An 18,438-nucleotide genomic window follows, 5' to 3' on the forward strand; every position below is an offset into this window, starting at 1 on the left:
GTACAGAGAAATAAAAACCCACCTGTGATCCTTCATTTGCTGTTGCTTCTTCATTGACACTGTCACTGCCGGGTGTCATTTGACGATGTGAGGGACTTAGTAACAATTCAGCTCTATAACGTTTACGCGGTGAGGTTTCTTTGGAACGTGGCAGAGATGGAGATTTATAGTCCAGGGATAATTGTTCCTGATCGGACGATTCCGGCGAGGATAAACCTTGTCTTTGGGATTTTTGTGAAAAAACATCATCAGAGAATCTGAAAAAGTACGGATTTGTTTAGTAAATTTGTTTTTCTTGGGTATTCACAATGTAAGGGTTAATACTTCGCTTTTCCTTTTTTATCGGTTGGCATGCTTGGTTAACGGGAGAAATGGATGTGGATTAGTGTTAGGCATTTAATTTAGAATTTGTTAAATAATAGGACAATGTGGAAAAGGTTCACATAAAACGTAATCGATATTTAAACACATCGATACAGGAAATTATAAAACTTGTTAAATTACTCAAAACAAAAACTCAAAATGTATTTTTCATGTATTTTATCTTTTCAATATTTTATGACATCCCATTGCAACACTTACTGTTTCTCCAATTCAGCACATTTGGCCTCAAAGTATTTCCTTAGATCTTCCATTTCTTGATTATGTTTTAATTCTCGTTCTTGCCGCTGCGTTAACAATCGTTGAATTTCCTCATCTTTTTCTCGCTTCTCAGTTTCCCATTGGTCCATGACAATTTTTAGCTCCTGTTCACTTTTCATTTTGGACTTTTCCAGTTCTTGGCACAAATAATCGTCGAATTTCTTTTGAACCATAAAGAAGAGACGCACTTCACTTGGCGTAAGATATTTTTGGAATTGTTCAATTTGTTTACTAAAAGGAGTTGATATAATTTCAGGCTCATGGGGCATATAGTCGAATTGCCGTGGCATCGAGAGTTGACGTTCACGGGAATTGCGGGAAAACTTCTCCTCATTATCGGTAAAATAATGACGTTCAAAATCATCATCACTTTCACTGACAAGGTCCATGGAAATTTCCGATATACGTTGGCCAAAGTTGCTCTCCTGATCGGCTCGTGGCCAAGAGGGACGTTTAAGCGTATCCATGGCATCGGTAAGTTGTTTGCGTAACAACTGAACTTCGGTGGCTAATTTTTCACTTTCCGCTTGAAGATTTTCCCGTATGGTCAGGGATTGTTGTAGGGAATCTGTAAGTTTGGCAATTAATTCATCACGTTTGGTCAATTCCACATAGATGTCCATGGTCTGGAAGAATCAGAATTAGAATAAAACAAAATTGGAATTAAAAAATATATACAAATACCTGTTGTCCAAAATCTTCTTGGAGTGTGCGATATTCAGTCGAGTTTGTGGCCAATGAGCTAGTCTCTCTACCCGACACCGAACCCAATTGTTCACTGGATTCACGCCTGGTAATATTTTCCAGTTGCATATTTAGCGATGCCAAACAAGCATCTTTGGTGGCCAACATTTGTTGCAGCTCACCCACCTTCTGTTCCAGCATTTGTATCATATTAAGGCTAACAGCAGATGTACTGGTCGATGTGGCCTCATTGGAGTTTAATTCCATTTCGTTTTGTTTAGCCTGAGCTTCCAATTTGGATGCCAAAGCGGCTAAGGATTGTTGTTCATCCTGGGTGGACAAAGAATTACGTTCACTCTCCTCGGTAATATCCTCTAACACATCCTTGGCAAATTCTACCAAAGATACACGCTCCATGGGTTTAGGTTGTTGATTATTTGCTTCGACGCTGACAGCAGTGGGTGATGTGGAGGTTTCTGCCGAAGATAAAATATTCTCTCGCATAGCCATGATGCGACATTTCATTAATTTTAAATCGGTTTCCTCTTCATCATCATCTTCTTCGGTGGAATCCATAGTGGAACTGCCAATTTTGGGTCCCACACTGTCAGGTTTCATTATTCTGGAATTACTACTTAAGGTTTGATCTAAGTCTTCATCAATTTTCGTTGAGGTCAATGGCTTTTCGGGATTATCGGGTAAACTGTCATCCAGATCGGTAACAATTTCAATGGGAGGAGATGGCTCTACCACAACAACTCCACAACTTTGAACTTCTTGAAAATCTGCTGGCTTAACGAAATCTTCTGTGGCATATTTCAGACTTTTTAAACTCGAATCTGGTAATTTGGATTCTTCTTTCTCTAAAGACTTTGTAGCTTCAAGTCCGGGTAGTTGAAGGCTTCCTAGAGGTTTAATTTTCCCTATCACTGGCAATGCCTCTGCACCTTGCATTGCTAATGTTTCCTCTTTGGGATCTTTATTTTCTTTATTCGCCATGTAATTTTTATCTGGCGTAGTTTCCATCAACAAATCATTGATCAGGGTTTCATTATTGGCAATATAACTGGGATTCAGTGAGCTGATTTCATGATCATCCAGGGTGATTTCCACTGAGGGATTTGAAGTCATTAGCTCTTCCATTGATTGATCTTTTTCACTGTAATTCGAGGAAGACCCTGATAAAGGTTTTATGTCGGGATTTTCAAACAATTCTGGCAGCGATGCTTTTGTGGCTGGAACTCTAGCCAATGGCTTGAGCAAAACCTTTTGTGGCGCTTCAGATGGGGCAGGACTTGCAATATGTCTCGAAGTTTCCGAGACCTTTGATGAAGTTTTAATGCTTTCCGGTTGTTCCAGAGAAACATTGGCCTTAGACATAAGTTTTTCTTTTTCCAGTCTCTCCAGCTTTTCTTGATCACTTGCTATGCTCTGTAGCGTTTCTGATTTAGGGATACTTTTGGAAATGTCTGTAATAAAAAAATAAAAGGTAAATAACATTTTGCGAAAATGAACAATGGGAAGGAAGTTGAAAGACAGTTTTAAAGAGACAAAATCCTTCGAAATTTGTTCATTTGAGATAAAAATTCCGATTTGAAAAATGTTTTTACTAAGATTTTGCTATTTAGAAAACAGTCCTCACTGAGGTGACGAAATTTGTTTCTATGGGAATATATTCCTAATTGAGGTGTCAACATCTTTCATCTTTTCATGAAGGTGTCGAAATTCTTTATATAGGACACCAATTCCCATGGAGGAGTTGAAATTATTTCCTATTGGAAGCCTGCCTTCAATATAATGTCAAAATTCTTTCCTATGGGGAAACAGTCCTTAGAGGTGTCGAAATATTGGTTGTAGTCTAATTGTTTCCTATACGAAACCAATCCTAACGGAGGTGCAAAAAATATTCTCTATAGGAAAACTTTTCTCACAGAGGAACTGAATTAAATTCCTATGGGGAGACAGCCTTCACTGATGGTTTTTTTATTTTTCCTATAGAAACTAATCCTAACGGACGTGTTGCAATCTTACATTAATAGCAACGGACCTCACTGAGATGTCAAAATTTGTCCTCTAGGAAACCAGTCTTAATGGAGAAGTCGGAATCTTTTTTAAAACAAAGCAGCCCTTACTGAGATGTCCGATTTTTTTCTATACGAAACCAGTCTTCACGGATGTACCGGAATTTGTACCCATATGACCTAACTGTCAGAATTTTTTTCCTGCAATACTTCTTGAGGTAGCGAATTTAGGAATTAAATTTGAAAATAGAAAGAAGGCAAACCCTTACCTTTATTACTGTCGCCGCCGACGGCTCCCTCAGGCAGCGATAGCGGATAATCTCCTTCAGACAACAACGAATCAGGCTCTTCGATAGGTTCCTCGTGTAGTTCAGACACATCATGGGAGGTACTTTGATTGCTTAAACTTTGTTCCGCTTGGTTATTATCTTCCAGTCCCAGACTGAGACTTTCTTCCGATTGTGGCACTGATTGGATTTCATGTTTATCTTTGGGTAAACTCACCGACAACTCTTCGCTGTCTTCCAAAACGAAATGTTGGGCTAATTTACCTCCCGATAACTGGTCGTCGTCTATTTTGAACTGATCATCACCATCAATGGAATTCTTTTTACTCTTTCCACTGGGAGTGAGTGGTAACTTTTCCGAATCGCCAACACTTGACAGATCCGATAGATCAATGCCAAACATTTGGTCAGATTTTAAATTCAGTGATTGTTTTTTACTTGGACCTGGTAGGGAATCTAAGGATTCCACCTGCTCATCGCTAACTTCTAGAGCTTCCTCGATTTCTTCTTCAATTTCATCGCTTGGCTCATCACTTAGACTAGAGAGGATATTTGTGGAACTTTGTTGTGGCACATTACTCTGGCTTGTGTTTGTTGTGTTATTGGTTCTGCTAATGGCAGCTGACGACGTTGTCGCTGTGGTTGTTGGTCTTTCACTGGCCGTCGTCGCTGATGTTGTTGTCGTCTTTTGAGAGCCCTCCATTATATCAATTGTAATGGAGCTGGTTGGCTCATCGAAATATGTTGATAGCGAAGCTGTGTCTGTTAAACTCAACGGTGGCACCTCCTGCTGCTGTAAAAGTTCAATGGTATCCACTGAGGAGGATGGGGAGTCGCAGACTACTTGATGTTGTTGTTGCGGTTCTTTTTGTGGTTCTGGCGATTCACTTTCTCGGTCTGTTGTCTTTTCAATGGTAAACGTTAGACGTGATTCTGTTGCCGATTCATGTTGCTGCAACACGATACCGGGAGGTGTTCGTTCATGATGTGTTGCACAGCAACCGGGTAGACATTGTTGCAAGTGTTCACACGATAAGGTTCGCGGAGTATGGCTGATAAATTCGAGTGTTGGTATAAATTCAATATTATTTATTGTTGTTGGTGTTGTTGTTGTTTCATCAAACACTCGATGTGGTGAAGGTGGCTGCTTCGATTCTCCAATATCGCTCTCTGTTGCTGGTTTGGCTGCATACACCACAATATCTGAATTGGTATCTTGACTATTGGTTACATTTAAATAGGGATGTATTGTTGTGGTTGTTGCTGTTGTAATCGGTGTGGATGTCTTGTAGGTTGCACGTGGACGCAACAACGAAGTGATCTGGGGAAGAAGACAAAAAAGAGAGAAGAGTTATTAAATGCAGAAAAGGTAAATAAATAAAGTCAAAGTGGTTCTGAAGGCACTTTTAGCATGGGAAATATTTTTATACTAGCTGGCCCGGTCCGCGTTGCCGGCCCGTAGTTTTTGTCTATTATGCATATTTTCCCAAGCATAATTATTCACTGATATGACTGATATAAGTGTTCACGTACTGGTCGATTAAAAGTGTTTTGAAATACCTGTGCCTATATTTAAGCCGTGGGCTTTCATATTTAAACCGAGGGCTTCAAATGTGTGGATGTACAAATCTATTAAAAAGTATATATTAATCGTATCCCCATGTAAGGGATTAAATTAATTTTTAGTATGGTAAAAATCGTAGCAAAATTTTCCAGTCAAATGAGCAATAATTTGGAATTTACTGTATTTTCTACACCTCATAACTGAGGGCCGAATGATTTAAGAATAGCCAAAGTTAATTACTTTTTTTAAACCCAGTAACACCTTACATTGTGCATTAGAGTCCTCATAAGTCCCACTAACCATGTCTGTCTGTTTGTCCACCAAAAGGTGAACTTGAGGGGGTATTATTACATGGAGAAAATTCTAAAATTTTGTAGATATCTTGAAATGTTCGTGTAAGATTTTCACCCCGCAAATACACATTTTTAGCCAAATCCTTAGAAATATGGTAAAATCAGGAAGTACCTTTATATGGGCACTACTCCGACCTACATTGAAAACTTTCTTCTACCTCTTATAATCCAAGATGACAAATAGAGGCCAAATTAAAAATATAGCGGAACAGCATAGCATGTCAAACTGAAAAATTCGAGTGATTTAAATAAGCAAAAATAGTTTTATCCACCTCATAAATGAGGACAGAATGATTTCAGAATAGTCAAATATAATTACTATTTTACACCCATTACCGTAAGATGGGAATCATTTTATTTGCCATTTAAATTGTAAGTTGGAGACCCCATAAAGACCATATTTTTCATCATAGTATAATTCAGTGACGACTCAACAAATATTTGGTCCCGTGCTACTTTCTTATATTTGTAATTTGTTCATGTTTTCACAAATTATTTCATATAGATCTACATCCCAAATATACGTTCCTAACCAATATTCTCCTGGGGGTCACAAATTCAATAGAATACAATATTTTCTTTTCTGACCACACATTAGATGTGAAAGTGGACTTGGGGATACTCCAATATGGGGACTTTACTTAAATAAATTCCTATGTGGAACTCTGTATGATGGTTCCCCACCCCAGGGTAGCATAAATACAATTTTTTAGCCAAATCAATTGATGAATGTGGTCAAGACAAATATTGACCTTATTCTGAAAATTTCAAATTTTATGCGAAGAGGTTCTCTACCCCTTAGAAACAAAGATGCCAAATAAGGGCCAAACAAAGAAAAAAGTGGCCAAGACCGCAAAAATATCTTAAATCATACGGAGGTTATATAAATATGGGTTAAATAGGGTTGTACCCTTATCCGAGAATTATGATCGATATCATGACCTGCAAAAGCGATTTAAGGTATCTTGAATGTTTGGAAAGGATAGAAATCCTTTTCTTACTAAAAGTCCCATTCGCTCTACTATTTTGCACCCTTTATATTTGGTATTTTACTGATTGCACTCCCAAAGAATTTTGTATTTTGAGCTCTCATTGGACGGATTATTGTCACATGAAAGAAGTAGGTCCAGGCTTTGAAATGAGCCCCATTAGGTTTTTTTCGGTCATTTTTGTTTGTTTAAATGTGTTCGCATCTTCCAGCTGAAAAACGGTGTAGGCCCTGGAGTTGAAAGGTAGATGTCAGTTTACATAGTATTTCGCACTTATTTAATTTTTTGGTAAAAATTATATAGATTGAAAAATTATTCTTTATTTTGTTCACAAAAAATTCCATTGAATTCAATAAGATAATACAAATTGAAAAAATCTTCAACTTGTTCGCTGATTTTTTACAGCAAATGTTTAAAGATCCTTGTAAAGATTGTCAATAGAATGTACTATTATTTTTAAATTCGATTCCAATGATTTTTTTTTTTTTGGATTTTTTTCCGATTTGAGAATTTTTGCAATGAGATCTCTTTTTTGTGATTTTTTAGCGATTTTGAAAATGTAATTATCTTTAACTTTGGTGTGACCGCGTTCAATTATTTCGATATTCCATTTCGCCACCACATAATTCGGCACTACACTTCCATGTAACCCGCCATCAATATCAGTTCTCAAGAAATCAAGTCAATTAATTCAAAATAAAAATTCAAAAATAAAATATAAAAAACACTACAAATGTACATTAGAAAAAAGTAAGTCAAAATGAAAAAAAATCATGCAAAATAAAACATTACTATTGTACATTTCAAAAGTCAAAATGAAAATGTTAATATATCACATTTTTACGTGATTTTTTTGGATATTATCCTTTTCGGAGAGGAGACAATTCCTAATTTGTGTGAATCGTTAAAATCAGTCCAGCGATTCTTAAGTTATAAGCGTAGTAACTAACACAACTTTCTTTTATATATATAGATAGTAAAAATAAAATAGACTTCTAAAATTGTATAGAAGTATTCCAGCATTTTAAGAAGGTTTCTAAACTTTGTAACTACAGTAGTTCAGTAAAACTCTTTTCAGATGTAGGTATTTTTATGGTGAGTACGGGTTAAAATTGGATCTACCAACAATATAGGTATCATTTGACAATAACTATCTGAAAAGCATTGTCGGTTTTGCCAACAGATGTATACCCTCAGCCAATGTTCGATTATTTAAGCATATTTTGACTTCTGTTATAATTGTTTAAATTGTTGACCCTCTATGGAGTAGGTTCCGAAGGAATGGGCCAATATCGTCCATTTCGTATCGGACCTAAATAAATATCATATAAATATTACGACGTGCCAGGTTTGGACCATATTGATTAGGAATGTGATAATTTTGAGAAAATGTTAAAATGTTCGTGAGGTACTAGATATAGTCAACCGAAGATTTTGGTGGCCATTGTGTGCTGGAAATGAAGCGAGGAACCTCATTTTGTAACAATTTTTGGGTGGACAATTGAGTCCTGTTGGAATGTTCAAGGTCTGCGGTCAAAATGTTTGCATGCCCAAGGCTTTAATACACCCTCCAGAATAATTTCGCGATAATATTTGGCATTTATTCTGATGCCACGGTCGACTAATACGAGCGGAGAGTGACCATCGGCTGTTATGGCGGCCCACACCATCACCATGGCCGGCGCTTGAGCTCTGGTGGCCAATCGAAGGTGCAGATTTTCAGCCGATCTCTTTGGCAAGTAAACACGATCATTTTGTTTATTTACAAACTGCTGAACAACGAAAGTTTTCTCATCGGAGAAAACCAAATTCGGCAGTTCACCACTTTCGGCCAAGCGAAGCAACTCTTAGCTCTTTTGAGTTTATTTTCTTTCTGTTGCGGTGTAAGTTCTTGCACTTTTTGGAATTTCAATAGCTTAACGCCGAGCTCATTTTTCAATATTTGCCGAGTGGAATATTGCGATATGTGCAGCTCACGAGCCATTTTTCGGCCACTACGACGCGGGTTTAGATCAAGTCGCTTCTTTACTTGTTGAACCATCCACTTCCTTGACGTCGGGCTACGCTACCAGTATCACGGTAACGAGCGATGGTACGAGACACAAAAGATTTAATTACATTAAAATGCTGGAGTGCTCTAACCATAGCCACTTGTGGTTTTCCAGCCAAATATAAAGAAATTACACTATCACGCTTGAATTCCATCACGAATAACTTTTTTTCTGGAAAATTCTCACCAAAATGCATTTGTACGCTTGTAAACAATATAATGAGCTGTCACTGGAATAATTTTAACAGCTATGGGACAAGTGGCTTAGAATTGACAGCAGTCTGAAGTTGGTTGCAGTTTTTTCATCTCACCCTGTATAAAGTTCTACTATTTGGACAATTTCAAAAAATAAAATCCTTTTAAAATCTTAAAAGTGCCGAATATAGCCATTATATTGGGGTCTTTACGACGTGGGCCTACATAGGCATTGTTTGTTATAAGCCATTACCATATTATAAACGGGTATAATGTAGAATCTTCAAAATACCGTATATAGGTAGGTACCGTTATATCGGAGCTATACGGAGACCTGGACCTGCATACACAATTGTCTGTCACAGGCTGTAGCATCCATCACGAACTTCAAATACGACATCTCAAACAATTTCGGTAAGTATTGTACCTAAAATCGTCATGATACCGAATATGGGGGGCCTATACAAAGACCTGGGCCTGCATAAAAAATTTTATGTCACAGACTATAGTTCCCATCACGAACTCTAAATACGTAACTTTAAACTCCGGTGAATAATGACGCTAAAATCATCAAAATACTGAATATTGGGAGGTGCCGTCATAGGGGGGCTATACGAAGACGTGGACCTGTACAGACAATTTTCTGTCATAAGCTGGAGTATCTATTACGAACTTCAAATGCCAAATTTGAAACAATTCCGGTGAATAATGTCGCTAAAATCATCAAAATACCGAATATCGGGATGTACCGCTATATGGGCGCTATATGTAAACGTGGACCTACATGACCCATTTACGAACCTGCCTACTGGTAAAATAAACATGTGTACAAAATTTTAGCCTTCCATCTCAATTTGTTCGAAAGATAGCGTGATTACAACAGACAGACGGACATCAAATAAATCGACTTAGAATTTTATGCTGATCAAGAATATATACGTTGTTGGGTCTGACATGAGTATTTCGAGGAGTTACAAACGGAATGACAAAGTTAATATACCTCCATAGAATGGTTGAGGGTATAAAAATATCTACATATTTTCAGCGGTGTCCTAAAATTAAGTTTAGGCACAAAACTCGTATAAAATTCAAGCCTCCCTTCCTAGAAGTTGTATTTGCATAGCCCAGTTAAATTCTCCCACAGCCTCAACATTTTGCATTTTCATGTGTTTCTTTGAAGGCATTTTCTTTTAAAACGAAAAACTTCTATTTTTATATACGACAATTTTCCATAATTTCTATTTCGTATTCATTCACTTGTCTTGAGAAAGACACACACGCCACTCGGCGGCATGCAGTGAAATTCTCTCCGTCCCTCATTCACCCATTACTCAATACAAAATTTTCAACAGATGTAATCCATCAAATGTTCATTAAGTCATCTTTATCATCATTTTCAATGCGCTCCCATCATCTACATTATGCCTTAAATGTGCGGTCATTTGTACGGAATTTCAATGAGAATGCAGGGTGACGATGGTAAGGTGGGATCGCCTGACGGCCTCCTTCCACCCATCCATCATAATTTCCATAAGCACAGTTTTGTCTTGAGTGTAATTAAATATCCAAACCGTATAGTCCCCCGAAGAAGAAAATTGAATTGTTTGCATAATTATAATAATGATCATCATGAAGATGATGGCTCTGTATGATGTTCTTGTTTTTGTAATTGTTGCTACTGCTGATGATGATGATGAAATGCAGGTCAAATCAATTGGAAATTATTACAGAACAACGATAAGAAGTTCCAGAGACTCACGCAGCCAGTCAGTCGGCAGTCTTTGGTAGGTTGGTATTTGGAATTGATCATCATTTTGCAGAAGTTATCTGCCAGAGTAGACAAATTGAAATCTGAGTACTCTATGTGGCATCATGGTAGCCAGCAATGGAGATGCTTCTCTGTATGTCTGTGTCCGGATTTGAAGTGCAATTTGTCTTGAATGTAATTGGATAAAGTGGGAAATGCTTGATTTTCTGCCGAAGGGGTTTTTTAAATAACACAGTTATTGACGGAACTTCAAAATGGCAGAAGATTTTAAAGTGGTCAAAGAGGAATGACTGTATTTCAAGTGAGAAGAATAGAGAAAAATAAATACTTCAGCTGTCGGACAGTTTTGTCTGTCGTTTATATTCTTCTTCTTGGTAAATCCCAATTTGTACCATCAGGCATATGACCACAGAAGGAATATATTATTTGATATGCCCAAAACGAGCCTAAAATAACGATCTTAGAGTTTAGATCTCTTAGGACGAAATCCCTTTCAAGACATCTTTCGTCCAATAAATCGTAAAATTATTATCAAAAGAAGATCGAATACGGGCATGGACAATATCGGCCCACTCCATCAATTACCTCTCCCACAAAGAGTCAACATTTTGAATAATCACCTCTCCTATAAAATGTGAAAAATAAGGGTCCCATTGTCTCAAAATTTTGTACATCCCAACATTTCTCCTAACACAAGATATGGCATGAAGAACAAATAGAACAGAGAAAACTTTGTGACATGACGCTCGTGATATGAATATGCGATTATCTTCGTCCTAATATTTCTACCAACACAAGATCTAGTGTGGAGATTGGATGTACCGGACAACTCCTTCTGGAACCTCACCCACAAAGGGTCAAAATATTGAAATTATACGGGGAAATTCCAGCAGACTATGAAAGTAGAGCTGAATAAAGGAGACACGTGTATCGGCTTTTTGAAAGTTGACATCGCATAAATAAAGGGGGTAAATTTCCCAAAAGTGTGGAATTTTGGGAATTTTCGGATTAAAATTCTTCGGAATCCGTGTATTTTAGGTTATGGTGTCTTAGGCTATATTGTAGATAAAAATGCGAGGAATATTTTGGTTAAAAAAATAAATCTCAAGCGAGTCACCAAAGGGTCTTTTTTGGCAATTTGACAAAGGACGTAAATAAACAAATTATTACGGATATGGGACCGTTAAAGCTGAGTCAGGACAGCATCCCTGCAGACTTTTAGGAATCCCCCTATCTGATAAGGAAGAAGACATGGACACTATTGCTCGACCTCTAGTCAGGGGTTGTATTTTACCCAATTTGACCCATACTCTCAAGGTGGAAGGCAATCGAAGTAGAAGAAGGACTGGACATTGAAAACAAATGGAAGTATTGCTGAACTCTCCCGACACCAGGAGCTCAAAATCAAAAGAGATGAGGGATAACAAGTAAAAAAGCAGCTAAGTTCGGCCGGGCCAAACTTTTTATACTCTCCACCATTTGGAAGAGACTTGAAAAAAATCTCTCGAAAGATATCGCTCGAATGAAAACCGATATATGGGGGCTATACGAAGACGTGGTCCTGCATAAGTAATTTGTGTCAAAGGCTGTAGTAACGGTTCCGAACTTTATATACGAAATTTGAAAAAGTTCCGGTGAATAATCTCGCATATAAACAATTCTCTTTCGTAAAATACGCAGAAAGAACCCCTAGTGTGGATTTTTAAATGTGGCCATTTAAAAATGTGGCTAAAATCATAAAAATACCGAATGTGGGGAGGTACCGTTATACGGCCTATACGATATCGCTGACCGATAAAGTCCATCTTCGAACTTGACCTGTCTGCAGACAAAAGACTGATTTGTGTAAATTTGTACCTTCCTATCTTTATTCGTTTTGACTCTAGCATTATTACAACAGAGAGCAAGAGACAGAGCTAAATCGTCTTAGAATTTTACGCTGATCAAGAATATATATACATTGTTGGGTCTAAAATGAATATTATTAGGAATATACCCTCCATATGTATGGTGGAGGGTATAAGAATGCAGCTGCAAAGTTTGCATCTTATCAGATCTAACCTTATGTTTGTCTGGAAGTTCAAGAGGACGTATCGAAACTCAATATTAAGGGAAGCAAGATCCCCAGAACAATGGTGAAACCAGAAAAGGCCTCAAAAACAGGTTACTGCCTATCTTGAAAGGTGGTATCGAAGAAATGAAGGAAACTGTAACAAAGAAACCTTCTAAAATGGCCTCTGAAGTGCCAGAGTCGGAGGAAACACCTTCCAAAGAAAGGAAAGGCGAGGCTGGTTAAGTGTACGGAGCCTCAGACCCCTAAAAATGCCGCGCGTAAGAAGAGGAAATCGGAAGCAGGATCCCCATATACAGAACAATGGTGAAACCAGTCGAGGCCTCAAAAAAGGCGATCTCTGCCCATCTGGAAAGGTGGTATGGAAAGAAGAAAGGAAATTAAGGAAGAGGAAGAAAATGAAACCTTCTAAAATGGTCTTTGACATGCCACAGCCGGAGGTAACACCCTCCAAAGAAAGGGAAGGCGAGGCTGATATTAAGTCAACGGAACCGCAGATACTAAAAAGGCTGCGAGGAAGAAGAGGGCATTGAAGCTTGCTAAACCCTTCTGGTATCCTCTTAACATGATTAAAATAAATAAAGATAAAACTCCGTCCTAATATTCTTCGAAAATTGTTCCTTACGTTGGCCTTCTACAAATATTTCAAAATACCCTAGTCCTTTTGGTGGGCTTCAAAAAATTGATTTGTAAAATCCGTATTCTCTAGAGTTCTACCTAAATTAGTTAAAAAAGTTTTCCCATCCTTTAAACGCCCATTATAGAGCCCTCGTAAAATTTATATAAAACCGCCCTTTCTTATTGGAATTCCTCTGCCCGAGGCTTTATTTTTTCAGCGTCCATGGGAAAAATATTTTTCCTCAAAAAATATTTGTCCCTTCTCTGAAAACTCTTCATGTTATGTGACACTCTGTCACAACTTTGACTTCAAAGCTGAAAATTTTTAGTTTTTTTTTATCAGTATTTTAATAAAAATGTTAAATATTCGCCCATAAAATACCTTTTTTTTTAAAAAAAAAGATCTTCTTTCACCAATGAAAACATAAAACCGCATACGCACACATATCGACTAAGATGAGTGATTTATGGCAATGATTCCTAAGTTTTCTTTTGTATCCCAGTGATGACAGGGCACAGTAGAAACAAATATCCTGTTGCGGATGTATTGTGGGTGTGTGCGATGGGAGGAGGATACCGGCAAAAAGAAAATTTAAAAATAAAATTTTGAAAATAAAACTTGCCCTATGATATAAACAACGGAAGCCTGAGGAGACACACGCACACCCACGGAAATTTATAGGGATCATTGATTTGAAAGAGATGTCTCTAAATTCTATTATTAACACTGTCCAGCTAATCATGTCATTCATCTGTGAAGCGAAATTTATGGAAATTCTTAACAAATTAGGGATGATGTTGTTGGCGGTAATTAGATTTTACTTTCAATAAATTTCGGAGGGATGAAACGAAAAGGGGGAATCCAGGGATTAGTAATTTTAATAAAGTAATGTTATGTTTCGAAAACACAATTATACTAAAACTAAACTACTAAAAAACAGCCTTTTTCCATTTTTTTAAATAACTGCATACCCAAATAAAATTCGCTAAATATTGCCAAACAACCTGAAAGTTTAATATTTTCATTGCCACCCATATTTTGTTTTGCCAATAACCCGAAAACATTCCCACATGACCCAAATAGAAGTTTATTTGCCTGTCTGATATCTTAGCATGATGTTATCAGGTTTGTAGGCCAATAGAACATTGCCCAGATCATTTTGCTAAATTCAAATATAACAAAAAATTATTAATGTTCTATGTGACAGAACAAGCACCCGAAACGTCAAACTGCCTGTAGAGAGCCAATGTAAAAAACATAAGTCGGTCACAAAACTAGAACAGCCAGACAAGTGCATTCGTATTTGAAGAAAACAAATTTCTTATAAGCTTAAATACAATTAATTATGCGGGTTGGATTTTTTAGAGTGTTTTTTGAAGGGTTTTCAGGGCAAAAAAAACTGTGAATCTTTTAGAATATTTTTTAAAGGACAATTGGAAAAGTAATCATGGATTTTTAACAAATACTTTCTGAAAGACTATCAGACTAGATGTTTTAAAAAATATATTTAGAGGAAATTTAGGTAAAGAAAGGGGGATTTTTAAGGAGCAATACGTGGATTTTTATACCCTACAACACTCTGTGTCGGGGGTATTATATACTTTTAATTGGGCCAAAATTAATGTAACACCTCGAAATATTGGTCCCCGATAAAGGAAACTATCTTCCTATATCGCCGAGTTGAGACGATTTAGCTATGTATGTCCGTCTGCAATTAAGGCCCGATCCTCAAAAAGAAGGTAGGGTTAAGGTCAGAATAGAAGCCTATTGTTATTGGAGATGATCGTAAAATATTTTGGGGTTGAAATGGACCAAAAACAGAAAAATTTCCTGATTTTGCGGTTGCTCTGCCGGCCACAATTATAAACCAATCAACGCGGAATTTTATATGGAGATTGAGCTAAATTGGACAAAATTTACCGCGTAAAATAAACCATAACTTTTAAGACAAAAATACGAAAATTTCCACTAAACCGCGAATAGTTTTAATCCCGGCGAAATCGCAAATAAAAACTGCAACCAACTTCAGACAGCTGTCATTTCTAAGCCACTCGTCCGACAGCTGTTAAAATTATTCCAGTGACAGCTCATTATATTGTTTACAAGCGCACAAATGCATTTTGGTGAGAATTTTACAGAAAAAAAGTTATTCGTGATGGAATTCAAGCGTGATGGTGTGATTTCTTTATATTTGGCTGGAAAACCACAATAGGTTATCCTTAGAGCACTCCATCATTTAAATGTATGAATCTTTTGTGTCTGGTACCATCGATCGTTACCGTGATACTGGTAGCGTAGCCCGACGTCAAGGAAGTGGACGGAAGTAAACAGCAACATCAGCAGACATGGTTTGAAAAGTAAAGAAGCGACTTAATCGAAACCCGCGTCGCGGTGACCGAAAAATGGCTCATGAGCTGAACATATCGCAATATTCCATTCGGCAAACATTGAAAAATGAGCTCGGGGTGAAGCCATTCCAAAAAGTTTAAGAACTTATACCGCAACAGAAAGAAAATAGACTTAAAAGAGCTAAAGAATGGCTTCGCTTGGTCGAAAGTGGTGAACTGCCGAAAACATTCGTTGTCCAGCAATTTATAAACAAACAAAATGATCATGTTTACTTGCAAAGAGGTCAGCTAAAAATGTGCAGCTTCGGTTGGCCACCAGAACTTAAGCGGCGGCCATGGTGATAGTGTGGGCCGCCATATCAGCCGATGTTCGCTCTCCGCTCGTATTAATCGACCGTGGAATCAGAATAAATGCCGAATATTATCGCGAAAGTATTCTGGAGGGTGTATTAAAGCCTTGGGCACGCAAACATTTTGGCCGCTGACCTTGAACATTCCAACAGGACTCAGCACCATCAAACTCAGCAAGCGCCACCCAAGAATGGTTACAAAATAAGGTTCCCCGCTTCATTTCCAGCGCACAATGGCCACCAATATCTCCGAATACCAATCCGTTGGACTATTTGTGACTGGAGTATTTTGGAAAGCAAGGTTGGCACTAAAAAATACCAATGTGTCGATGACCTCAATCAAGCGCTTCGCCGGGAATGGGTCAAAATACCGCAGAGCAACATTCGGGCAGTGTGTGACGGTTTCATTGGCCGTTTGAAGGCCCTAATTCATGTCAAAGGTGACCAATTCGAACAAATGTAAACTTATTTTAAAATTTGATGCTATTTCCAACATTTTTTGCTTTCATTCAATAAAATTAAAAAAAAAAAAAATTAAAAATTATGGCGTTTAACTTTGTTGCAGTTTTATTCTATCTCACATTATTCTTCATAAATTCCAGTTTTTATGAGAATGTGTCCTTTATAGTCAACTGAATGTCCTTGAACTTGTCACCCACTTTTACTTGCAGCCAACAAACATGTCAGTATGTTTATAAAGTTATTTTTTAATTGAGTCGAGGCAAGCGGAAAAGCGGGAAATGTAGTGCCAGTCAGTGATTGAAAAGTAAACAAAATAAGAAAACAACAATTGTTATGGAAACCATGAATAGTTAAATGAAACTTAAGCCCAAAAAAGGACGCTTTCCAAAATTCTATATGTAATTTCTGCTACTTGGCAAAATGCTTATTTACTTGGCGAGTTGGAAGTTAATCATAATGAAATGTCCCAAAAACCAACATCACATACTAAGGAAGGAAGGAAGGAAGGGTGTGTCTTACCAGGGCTTTGGTTTCCTTTATTAGCCTCAATTTAAAGGAAGAAAGCATACAAGAAATTACACAAAATTTTAGGTGTGACACATGTGGTGACGTTTTTTTTTAATTTTGAATTTACAATCAAATGAGGATGGGCAAAGAGACTTTTATGTCCCAGCTCCCAGGACTCATACTCAACACACAATGAATGGAATTCTTCTAACCGACAGAAAATGTGCTCTTATTAGCTAATTGCCCAATCCTTTTCTCCTACTTTCGGAAATTACCAAAGACCAAAACTTATGATGATATTAAAGACGTCACCGATAGGCACTCCCAAAAAAATAAACCAAAATAGCAAAAACTAAATCAAACACGCAAAACCAGCAAAAAATAATTCTTTTAGATTTACGACAAACTGACTTTAGTAAGCATGACAAATGAAAATTAGGCCAGTCTTATTTCTTGTTATATAGGGAGCTTATCTATTGGCTGTGCAGAAGTAGGGATGGGCAAAGGTGTTAGATTTCTCATATTACACATAAAATAACAATTTAAGGATTAAAGCTCGTAAAGTCTTCTTTTGTGCTAGATGTCCAAAAAACATTCTCAAACAAGCTAATAAGTATCAGTCGGCTCTGCCCAATGTTCCATTATTTAAATATATTTTGACTTTTTTTATGATTTTTTCAAGTTTTTAAACCTTTATAGGAGGAATGGGTCAATATTATCCATTTCGTATCGGACCTAAATAAATATGATATAAATATTGCGAAGTGCCAGGTTTGGACCATATTGGTTACTTCCCTCACTTTATATGAGATATGTGAACATTTTTAGAAAATTAAGGCGAAATTAAAAAAAATCGAACATTTATATCCAATTTTATGAGAAATTATAAATTCCATATTCATCTCAAGTTTCTGGTTGAAAGAAATATTTAGATATAGCAATTTGTAAAGAAACGCTGACTTGATTCGCACGTTATGACCGATAAAAGTATTGAATATTCTGACCCTTTGTGGGTGAGGTACCAGAAGGGGTTTGCAGATATGTATCATTTTCACAACAATTATTGAGATGTGTCAAGTCGATGTATCCCATCGTCACACTAGACCTTGGGTTAATAAAAATATTATGATGTGTGTTATTTAAGAAAAGAGAAGAGTATGCTCATTTCGGATTTTATTATAGGTTTAAATATTAAAAATTTTGATCTTTTGTGGGGGAGGTACCAGAAGGAATGATCCGATCTCTACCATCCTTATAACAGATCTTGTGCTGATGGAAATATTGAGATGTGTCAAGTCCGAATGGAATCGGACGTTATTTTCGTGTTTTTTAAGCTTCATGGATACTTAAAGTTTTGACCCTTTGTGAGGGAGGTTCCATAAGGAGTGGACCGATGTATCCCATATTCACACCAGAACTTGGGTTAATAAAATTATTGTGATGGGTGTTATTTGAAGACAATCGAATTCTTACATCACGTTTTATAAGAGTTATAATTATTCTAAATTTTGACCCTTTGTGGGGGAGA

At 37.1% G+C, this 18,438-nt stretch overlaps 1 protein-coding gene across 8 annotated transcripts in view; it reads right to left on the reverse strand.

The window, feature by feature from the left end:
- LOC101887637 (pericentrin) overlaps positions 1-18,438 on the reverse strand; it is a 103,315-nt gene that overhangs the window by 69,617 nt on the left and 15,260 nt on the right. For 7 of the 8 annotated variants that reach the window (XM_059129233.1, XM_059129236.1, XM_059129234.1 and 4 more), the window contains exons 2-5: positions 3,617-4,955; positions 1,327-2,795; positions 583-1,268; positions 23-257 (exon numbers count right to left, since the gene is read on the reverse strand). In XM_059129233.1, coding sequence (XP_058985216.1) covers positions 23-257; positions 583-1,268; positions 1,327-2,795; positions 3,617-4,955 — 3,729 coding nt within the window. Of the gene's footprint in view, positions 1-22; positions 258-324; positions 355-582; positions 1,269-1,326; positions 2,796-3,616; positions 4,956-18,438 lie in introns of all 8 variants that reach the window. The other variant, XM_059129232.1, reaches the window with a different exon arrangement.

This window comes from Musca domestica, unplaced genomic scaffold (genome assembly GCF_030504385.1).
Source record: "Musca domestica strain aabys unplaced genomic scaffold, Musca_domestica.polishedcontigs.V.1.1 6, whole genome shotgun sequence".
Taxonomy (NCBI): Eukaryota; Metazoa; Arthropoda; class Insecta; order Diptera; family Muscidae; genus Musca; species Musca domestica.